This window comes from Rhinichthys klamathensis, unplaced genomic scaffold (genome assembly GCF_029890125.1).
Source record: "Rhinichthys klamathensis goyatoka isolate OS25496 unplaced genomic scaffold, OSU_Roscu_1.1 h1tg000150l_1, whole genome shotgun sequence".
NCBI lineage: Eukaryota > Metazoa > Chordata > Actinopteri > Cypriniformes > Leuciscidae > Rhinichthys > Rhinichthys klamathensis.
The window spans coordinates 189,565-200,779 of NW_026606685.1; the positions used below are offsets into that span (position 1 = coordinate 189,565).

Consider the following 11,215-nt stretch of genomic DNA (forward strand, 5'->3'; position numbering starts at 1 on the left):
ATTTTGAGCCTTGTTAGTGGTATAAACTAGCGATTTCTTTTTACTTATTAAATGCCCCCATTACTAGCGTTATACGCTAAACAGTTTTTAGAGATAAAACTCTTTACATTCGATTATCATGAAAACAAATCTCAGAGAACGGTTGACTAGGTACCAATTGTTTCATTAGACCAAATGTTCATTTTGCGCCGGAGTACTCCTTTAAGTTCTTCACAAGTTCTTCACATGTTTATCCGATACAATTTGATAGGAGGCGCTGTCTCGAAAAACGAGGGGTCTGAGAATGCGGGACTCTGGGTGCAGGGGGACTGTAGATGCAGGTCTCCGAGTCTGCAGCTTCATACTACTCGATTTTCGCTTCAGATCATGAAAACCAGGGAAGCAGCCTCTGAGCCGCGCTTTTATACGCTAAGCCACACCCCCTTGCGGGGGCTGTGACGCGTAGTGGGCGCGAAGCGCCACCATTGGGCGTGACGTCACGGCAGGCTCACTGGTAGGCTACTGCAGTTGCCGCTGGGCAGCCAGCTCTAGGTCTGCAGTTGCTGCTCTGCGTTGACAATATATACAAAATTAAGGATAATTTTGGCTTCAATATCTCGAGCAAAGATGAACTTTACCCGTAGCGTAAGCTAAACTTACGCAATACTCATTCCCTCTGTAGAGAGAACCGAGGTTACGTTAGGTAACGGAGTACGTTTTCATGTATAATACATCGACCAATCATCATCTGGCACAACGAGTTCAAATTTCATTGGACAATGTGAAGTGAAGCGGTAATTTTCCTGTCATTCATAAAATCGTTTGAAAGTTAAAGGTGTAGCGGAGGATCTCTCCGAATTTTAGAGAAGAGCCCTCTCCAATTTTTTTTTTAAAATGCACATGCGCAACACTCTATTTGCTCCCGAGAGGGAACGGCTATTAAACGTGTGCACGAGAGAGCATGATAGCTTACATTAACTTTTACTAGCAGTGATTTTAAATGGATTTCTCCAAATAGCATGACAAACTTTACCTGTCTAGAATCTTCGCGACTGCGGCATCAGTGGGAAGCCCAACCTGTGCTTTTAGCGCACGCCAGCGTGTGAAATATTCACCCAAAATCACTCTGGTCTTGTTTCTATATCCTGCGGCCTTTCTCTTCTTATCATACACTTCGTATACATTTTTTCTCTTTCAACCCTCAGCCATTTTCAAAGGAATGGCTGAAACCGTAACTCATCACAAATAATACAACTGAAAGTGTGCATGCGCAGAAAGCGAAAACTACATAGGGACGAGCACTTACGACGGCTTACGTAAACATATCACCAAAATGATTGACACTTAGGTGGACCAATAGTATAGACTACCCACCCGGAAAAAGAAAATCCTCCGCTATACCTTTAAATGGACAGACAAATTTACATTTATGAAGCGATCTGAATCTGCGTCGTTGAAACAATGGATGTTTTGTCTACAAATCACTGCACAAAACCAGCACCAAAAAGTAGCATTAATGGTAGGTATTCAAGTCACTTGCATTTATTGTCTATGTAGGCATATGGATACACCGTTTACCAAACTATCATATTTGGTCAAATGAATTCAAGGCGCCACCTAGGCCTATTATGGGAAGTGTAGGCTGACAACAACACGCGAAATGGTGACGTTAAAGGACTTTATTATTTAACATTTTTCGATAATATGCACATCAAGGCTGCATTTTTAAAAATCAAAAATACAGATTTTTTTTTTTTTTTTTTTTTACAATTTAAAATAATGGTTTTCTATTTTAATATTCTTTAAAATATTATTTATTTCTGTGAAGCAAAGCAGAATTTTCAGTATCATTACTCCGTCTTCACTGTCACACGCTAATTTATTATTAATGTTGGAAACAGTTGTGCTGCTTAATGTTTTGGGTTTTTTTGGAACCTGTGATATTTTTTTCAGAATTCATTGATGAATAAAAAGTAAAAAAAAAAAACAGCATTGAATTAAAATAGGATAAAGAATAAAATATTATTTTATAAGTCTTTACTAGGCCTATCACTTTTTTTTTTATCAATTTAACATATCCTTGCTGAATAAAAGTATTATTTATTTATTTTTAATTAAGGAAGAATAGTAGACTACGGAGCCCCTATCTTTTTTTGTATGGTACAAAAGATTTTTTATTTTAAATAAATGCTGTTCTTTTTTGTTTAAACTCAGAATCCTGAAAAAGTATCAAAGGTCATACGTATTTTACAATAGAAAACCATTATTTTAAATTGTAGTAGGCTAATATAAAAGTATAACATTTTCTGTATTTTTGATCAAATAAATGCAATGGATGAACATATGCCTCTTTTTTACATTTGAGCCCCTGCCCATACTCTCTGCACGACCCTGATTTCCACTACATTTTATCCGTAACTTGCCCCACATCAATCAAATCGTCATGATCAAATGTCTTAACGAATCAGTCATGTGTGAGGATGGGACTGTGAGGGATGCATAAGTAACTGAATGCCTATTGCTTCACATCATCTGGCGTTTACGTTTTAAAACAACTCCGTTGATTAGAAAGAGATCTAGGCTACTTTTGTTTTGCGTCAGTCCAGAGTCAAGATAGTTGTCGACTTTAAAACTTTCATTTGTTCGGACATAACCCATCGGCTCTGCTCCACCGGTTCTGCTCAATCGGTTCATCCGATGCAGTGAAAGATTCAAATGAATGACTGGCTCACAAACCGCACTTCGGAAATCTAGTGTCCAGATTTTGGAGTAAAACGTCTGGAGTTAGAATTAGTCGTCGTCATGGGGATTAAAATAATCTTGCTTTCAGTTGTAATGGCACATACGTGCACTGCCACCATCAACGGTAAGTAGGCTATAGGTTAGTTTAATAATATATGCATAAAAAGTGACTTGTAATTTTGATGTCTTGCTGATACGAAATTGAATAGCCAGTGGTGTGACTGAAACCTTGATGAGTGCCAGGAATTTTAAAAATTGTATCATGAGTGACATACCTTAACCATGGTGTGATGGTATCCTATATCATGCTTAATAAAAATGCTTTTATTTAAAAAATCGTGTATTCAAGAGATGTTGAAGTTGAACACATATCACTATTAGACAGAGCACATAAGGCAATGAGGTCCTTATAGCTGTCTACGTTCGGGAATGTCTGTCTAAACAATGAAACGTTGCAGAGCAATGTTTCCCTAGGGCCTTTGTTCCCTCTGCCTTTGTTGCCAAAGCAGAATGTGCTACTTTTAACTCCTTTAATGCTAGATATAATTTAGAATTAGCCTATCATACATTTTTATTAAAATAGTTTAAATGTGCTAAATGGGCTGCACGATTTGGGGAAGGAAATTGCACACACAGATTAGTGATTATGCTGAAATGTGTATTTCTCAACTCAAACTATAGCAACAACATCTAAATGCACAGTGTTTTCGAAATAAAATAATAGTTTTTACAAAATTCAATAATGACATCTTTGCATTACTGCAAACTTGTTATTGTCTCAATACTAATACAATAGTATAAAATAAATAGAACAATGAATAAGAACATTTGTATGCTCATGAAAATAATATATTTTGAACATTCTGACAAGCAGGGACATTTAAGCAGGATGTAACATATGCTTTGTGTAAACTCAGTCTGTGCATCATTTTTGGTGTGTGTATTGTGATTGTCAAAACATTAGGTAACTAAACATAATTTTGTTAAGTTTAGTGACATGTTACAATGTGTACATGGTACAATAACTGGTAGGCTACTGTTTTTATTATTGCTTAACACAAATTTCACGATTTCAATTCAAATCTTGTGATTTGATTCTGGTCTTGATTCAATATTGTTTAATTTGGATAAATATTAGGTACAGTATTTTTAATTTCTCAAGAAAAAAAATCTCAACTAATACTGTAAACAGAGAGCCCTGTCAGCTGGCATTATTATTAAAGGTTGAAAATAACAACTCAAATTAAATATAATGTGTTTTTTACATTTTACATACTAGGCTATAATAACAACGTTACAATATTTTAATGATATAAGTAAAAATATAATAAATATTTAATATAGTGCACATATTTAGAAAAATATTCTTCCCTCTATATACAACACGAATTCCGGAAAAGTTGGGACGTTTTTTAAATTTGAATAAAATGAAAACTAAACGACTTTCAAATCACATGAGCCAATATTTTATTCACAATAGAACATAGATAACAACAAATGTTTAAACGGAGAAATTTTACAATTGTATGCACAAAATGAGCTTGTTTCAAATTTTATGCCTGCCACAGGTCTCAAAATAGTTGGCACCGGGGGCAACAAATGGCTTGAAAAGCAAGACATTTTGAAAGATTCAGCTGGGAGAACATCTAGCAACTAATTAAGTTAATTGGTATCAGTTCTGTAACATGATGAGCTATAAAAGGGATGTCTTAGAGAAGCAGTCTCTCAGGAGTAAAGATGGCCAGAGGTTCAGTGAGTGGTATCATGGTTGGCTAGATGTCACAACCAAAATAAACAGCCCAGTGTCTAAAAAAGAGCAGCAGTTTGTAAATCATAATTAACAACAACATATAAAAACAGCATATAATGATAAATTGACAAAAAAATATTACACAAATGGCAATGATTCTTGAACTCCGCTGGAAGGACATGAGCTGATAAACGGTTTAGTGTAATATTCATGTACAAGCAATGCACCATATCGGTGACCAGCGATGAAGTTATTTATCAGATTCAACACGTGTGTGTGCAGTCAGTGAATCACTCGATATTCTGCATTCTGTCGGTGCAGAAATGTAATTATAATAAACTAATGAACAAAAACGGATTATAAAGTAATTCAAATATATTGAAAATTATTTAAAGTATATAATATATATATATATTTTTAAATACAAAGTTATCTTGGTAGCCAAATAAATTGAAAATACTCCATAATGTATAATCGGAGCCACATTAAGACATTATATATGATTTAGGCTAATGTTGGAGCTTTAGGGAAAACGCCCAAATGAACCATCATGGTTCATCTATATCTCATTGTGAGCTGCAATGTCTGTCAATTACAGCATGATTTCTCATGCATTAATAATAGCAGCAGAATGGGCTCAACTGAGGTTAGTGATGTCACCAAATACAAATCCTATTATCTCCACACAGAAGAGACTGAGCACTCAGAGAGGGAAGAAGCACTGTCTAGAGATTCCATTAGTTTTTCATTAGTTTGTTTTTCAAGTGACCCCTAATCGGTAGCTACCCATGGAGGTCAAAACTATCTTGCTTTCATTTATACTTATGCATGCATGCACTGTTACCTTTAATGGTAAGTACATTTTTGTTTAAATTACGCAGATAGTTGGCTGAAACCTTGATTGCATCATATTGGAAGCTTTCAGTTTAAATTTAACCAATTAAATGGTATACATTTCGTAATTAAATGGTGTGATGGCTTAAAATGTACACGTTTGCTATTTTTCTACACAAATTGTTTTATTTCTCTTGTTGCTAAAACGTACTGTGGCAGAACCATTGTATTTACCATGGGGCTTTGACATATGGTGCTGAATAATTTGTATTTTGATATAGGCCTATATGATATTTTGCTATTTTGATGGTACTCCAATTACCATATTAAGTTCACATACGATATTGACATGGTACAAAAAATCATAGCAAAACAATTTATATGTTCACAGGTTAATATAGATGTGGTGTAAACAACCAATTTAATGTGAAATTTGAATTCAAATTCAATGTATTGAATCAACAAGGATAAACAACACATTTAAGTAAACCCAAAAAGGAAAATTCTGTCATAATTTACTCACCTTCATGTTATTGATAACCTGTATGCCTGTCTTTCATCTTTGCAACACATAAAGAAGATATTTTGAGAAAGGTCCATACAATGAAAGTCAATGGTAACAAAAACTGTTAGGTTACCAACAGTACGTTTAGTTGTACTGCGTTTCTGTTGTGTCATTGGGTTCTTTCTGACAGTACGTTTTACATAAGTGGGCCTTCATTGCATTTAGGGCCAATTACTGCATCTGTTCTCTGCATCATATGGCCGTTTCCTGCGAATGCGAGCACTGGACTCTTAGCAATGCTTTCTATATGCCTGCATCTTCATGAGAGATCAGATTGCTAAGAGATGGGCTGCTGATTATGGAAGCTTGTTTCCGCCACTGAATAAAAAAAATAAATAATAATAATAATTGCGACTTTTTATCTCACAATTGCGAGATATGACATCAGAATTGTGAGAAATAGTCGCAATTGCGAGATATGACATCAGAATTGTGAGAAATAGTCGCAATTGCGAGATATAGTCGCAATTCTGAGAAATAAAGTCGCAATTGCAAGATATAAAGTCGCAATTCTGAGAAATAGTCGCAATTGCGAGATATTGTCGCAATTATGAGAAATAAAGTCGCAATTGCGAGAAAAAAGACAGAATTGAGACTTTTTATCTCACAATTCGGACTTTTTTTCTCACAATTGCGAGTTTACATCTCGCAATTCTGACTTTATAACACATAATTGCGAGTTTATATTTCGAAATTCTGACATCTTTTCTCAGAATTCTGACTTTACAACACGCAATTTCGACTTTATATCATGCAATTCTGACTTTATAACCTGCAATTGTGACTTTATATCAATCAATTCTGACTTTATATCTCGCAATTCTGACTTTATAACACGCAATTGCGACTTTTTATTACGCAATTCTGACTTTATATCTCGCAATTGTGAGAAATAAAGTCAGAATTGTGAGATGTAAACTCGCAATTGTGAGAAAAAAAGTCAGAATTGTGAGATAAAAAGTCACAATTACCTTTTTTTATTTTTCATTCTGTGGCAGACACAAGCTTCCATAGCTGATAGTGCTCACAGGAAATGAATTAGCTGGACATCTTAATCAAGGCCTCTTTGAAAATGAGACTCAATTGCTTTTAGTAGCTTGCGTGCTATACACTGATAGTGTTTTGTCATGTTTGGTTACAGAGAGTAATGTAAGCAGCTTTGAAGAGGCTGATGATCCGATAGATTACAACGACCTTTCTGATGAACTTTATATATGGGAAAATCCGGAAACAAGTGAGTATAACAGCACCGATCTGGGTGAAATCAAACCAGACCTGCATCCTACTGAAATCTAAGACTGTTCACCTGAAAATGAACATTCTGTTAGCATTTACTCACCCTCAAACACAACATACGATTTTCATTCATCTTTCAAACATTGTAAAAATAACTGTAATCAAAAAAGCTGGTATTCAAGAATTAAAGAGATATTGCATGCACCCACATCACATCCATCCCATCCATCTTCATCCGCTTATCCGGGGTCGGGTCGCGGGGGCAGGGAACCCCAAACTTCTCTTTCCCGAGCCACATTAACCAGCTCTGACTAGCGGATCTCGTTCTTTCGGTCATGACCTTCATGACCATAGGTGAGGGTGGAAATGAAAATTGACCGGTAGATCGAGAGCTTTGCCTTACGGCTCAGCTCTCTTTTCGTCACAATGGTGCGGTAAAGCGAGTGCATTTAGCACTTGCTGTACAAGTGTTGTTTTAGTATTATTTATATACTATTATAGAATTTATTAATATTTAAAAAGAGCTTTTATTTTTAGTTTGAGTAATTTTATTAGTTTTTATATTTCTATTTTATTTCAGCTTTAGTTTTAGTTATTTTAGGACTTAAACATATTTTATTTCAGTCTAATTTGTTTAAGTTTTTTAAGTTTACATTTACATCTAATGCTTATATTTTATTCTAGTGTTATTTCAATAAAAAAACAGTTTTTAATAGTTATAATTTTAGTTAATGATAACACTGTGCTGTATATAATACAGATGGGTGATATAAATCTTAATTTATCATATAATGAGAGTAACAGTTATTTATGGGTTGAACTATGAGGTGATAATTATGTTGTTGTTAATGTATAAAATATTGCTTGAAGGATGATTGCAGACTGATCTCATGAAATGGCGTATGTAGCTATGACACGCCAATTCGTATTTCCATTTTTGGCGTGCTATCAACACGCATAATCGCTTTTTAGCGTGTTTATCAACGCCGTTGACTTAACGTTACATTACTGTAGGCTTTATTTATGACCCCCCCCCCCAACCCCGTCCCTAAACTTACCTGTCACTGGGGTTAATACCATTTATGAGTCTTCCCCTACCATCGTAGGAAAAAAAGTATCGCTCCCCAGATGTAGATCTACATTTTGCTTCGTTTCGCTCTGACATTTAACGGCGTGTAGGCTACATACACGCGGAATCACTCGGACATTTAAAAGATGATATGTCCGGTAAGACATACACGCAAAAGATGACTGTTCGTTTCGGCGTGGACATAGGCTACACGCGTTTAGCTCAAAATGCGTATAGATAAACACGCCACTTGATTTGAAAGTGGCGTGTATGTTTACGCAAAGTCATGATGCCTGGCATATATAGGTTTCATTTCAACATTGCAAAGGACACGCTAATTGCTGTAGATCACATTTCATAGATACCCTCATAAATAGCATTTTTAAGAAATGGGCATGAGTGAATATGTGTCTGTGTGTGGAGGTTCTGTGTTTATCTGCACATGTAAGGTAGCATTCATGCAATATAAATATATCCAAATTTGGAATTCAATTCCTCCAATACAACAATCTCCATCAAAGCCTTTTCTCAAATATGTCCATGTTCTCTTAATTATTCTCTGGTGGTATTATGAGAGCTTTCACTAATGATCTTTTGTGTTGATTACAGATCCTGACTCCGGTTCGCCTGCTTCATCTTACAACAAAACCTTTAATCGGAGTTCTTCAACAATGCCTACTAGTAATATGCAACACAATCTCACTAGCAATTTCTAACTATTTTACATTTTGCAGAATTGGTGTCAATTCGTAAAATTCATATTTCACTTGTTAAGTTTTTATACAGTCTGCATACACTCCAGGCATGGTAATGTTTAGTGGTGGATCTCATGCTTACCTTTTTTCTAATAATTGTATGTTGACCTTCACTCATTGTGTTTTGTGCTCGTTACAGTTCCTCCCTTTTGTCCGGGTGGGTTTTTAAGAAAAAAGAAGCCGCGAGCATCAAAAAAGACCAATACATCAGAAGCAGCAGCATATAGTCACAACACTACAGTAATCCCTGAAATATTTAACATCTCAGACGAGGCTGTTCTCTTCCTCAAAGGCTTGATGGTCACACGCGTCATGCCCTCGTTCTACATCTTCATCACCCTCATTAGTTTGCCCCTGAACGCTTTGGCCTTGGTGACGTTCACCTGTAGGATTCGAGAGAAGAAACCAGCTGTGATCTACATGTCTCACCTGGCGTGTGCGGACCTGCTCTTCACCCTGCTGCTGCCTCTGAAGATCCACTACCAGCTGAACGCTTCAGATTGGGTGTTCGGTGAGGCGGCGTGTCGTGTGCTCAGTGCTGCTTACTACTGCTACATGTACTGCTCCATACTGCTGATGATGTGCATGAGTGTGGACAGACTGCTGGCCGTGGCGCTTCCCATCGCCTCTCTAACCTGGAGGAGTGCAAGGAAAGCCACGTGTGTGTGTGTGCTGGTCTGGCTGCTGGCGCTCGCTGGGACGGTGCCACTTCTCTCAATGACACAAACGGTCAAGATTAGGGATGTGGGCATCACTTGTCATGACGTGCCGGATCAAACACAGAAGTATGTGTACCTGTTCTCCATCCTCTCCTGCCTCTACTTCTTCTTGCCACTGGTTGTCACCTTAGTGAGCTCCTTTACCATAATATATGTGCTCAGTGTAAAGTCTAATCGCTTAGCAAAATCTTCATCATCTTCAGACAACCGAAGGAGAGCTGTGATTATGGTTATCACCGTGCTGATGGAGTTTGTGGTGTGTTTCGCTCCAACCAATGGCATCCTTTTGTATCACTGTGTTCGTTTAGCTACTGGAGGGGAGGGAGATTCATCATATGCTGCTTACCTGTTGGCTGTGTGTTTGGGGAGCGCAAGTGTTTTCCTGGACCCTCTACTGTACTACTACGGCTCGTCTCAGTGCAGACAGCAGATCAGATCTGTGTTTTGGGGCAGGAAGGCAAAACGAGCGAAAACGTCATCAAACATATGAAATGCTCTCAGTACAGCTGCACAGTGACAATACAAAACAAAATGTACAAAATGAAGTGGATATCTTTTAAAACAACAACAACTATATTATAACTTGACAAGTTTTCTATATTGTATTTATCTGCCAGTATTAACCGATATGAAATGAAGTCTTGCTGTTGGTGTTCAATTTCTTTGTATGCACTCATATATTATTCAATTTACTACTACTAGTGCAGGGCCCTTGCAAATTATTATTATTATTATTATTATTTTACTTATATTTTTATTTAGAGCCACAGCATTGCATACGATACAGTATGGTATTGGGTTTTACCATGTTAGTCTATCATGTTCCCACAATATTGACAATTGTTCAAACTTAAGTATATCGTACACATTATACAGAGAATGAAAACAAATAGTACCGAGGGAGGGAGGGGAGAGGAATAAAAAAAAAAAAGAATGGAGAAAGGCAGAGATGACACAATTTGTAGTAAATATATTTTAGCTCTACCCTCAAGGCCCTCTGGACGCACACCTAGAAGGGCTATTATGGGGTCTTCTGGGATTTCATAATGGAAGATCTCTTCAAGGGCATCAAATAGATCTTTCCAGTAATTTCTTAATTTTGGACATGATCACAAAATATGGGTGTGGTTACCAACATGCTGGCCACAATTTCTCCAGCACGTGAGCAGGATGGATTCCATTTTGCAATTATCTGTGGAGTTTGAAAAAATCTGGTTATTATCTTCCATTTGAATTCCCTCCAGACATTAGAGTTGGTCACAAGATGTACCTCTCTAAGCTTCCTCCCAAGTTTCATGAGGAACTGTTTCATTAATTTCAGCCTCCCATTTTTCCTTGTTCTGTAGCTAATGTGTTATTTTAATTCTTAGACAAAAATAACAGATATCCTTTAGAAATCTTTTTTTTTTACCGCATGTCCAATTTGTATTTCTTTAAAATAACCTTCTATTGGGGAGGTTTTAAAAAAAATAATTTCTAGTTCCTTATGCGTTGTGAGGAAATGTCTCAGTTTTAAATATCTAAAAAATTCAGAACTTGAGAGTGTAATTCATTTCGTATTTGTTC

General features: G+C 36.5%; 1 protein-coding gene across 1 annotated transcript; it reads left to right on the plus strand.

Moving 5' to 3' along the window:
* Window positions 1-2,747: 2,747 nt before the first annotated feature.
* LOC130090713 (proteinase-activated receptor 1-like) lies at window positions 2,748-10,333 on the plus strand. The gene is made up of 4 exons (XM_056258226.1): window positions 2,748-2,845; window positions 7,012-7,104; window positions 8,785-8,856; window positions 9,046-10,333. Exons 1-4 carry the CDS (start codon window positions 2,782-2,784, stop codon window positions 10,137-10,139), a joined length of 1,323 nt encoding a protein of 440 aa, XP_056114201.1. The 5' UTR covers window positions 2,748-2,781; the 3' UTR covers window positions 10,140-10,333.
* The last annotated feature ends 882 nt before the right edge of the window (window positions 10,334-11,215 follow it).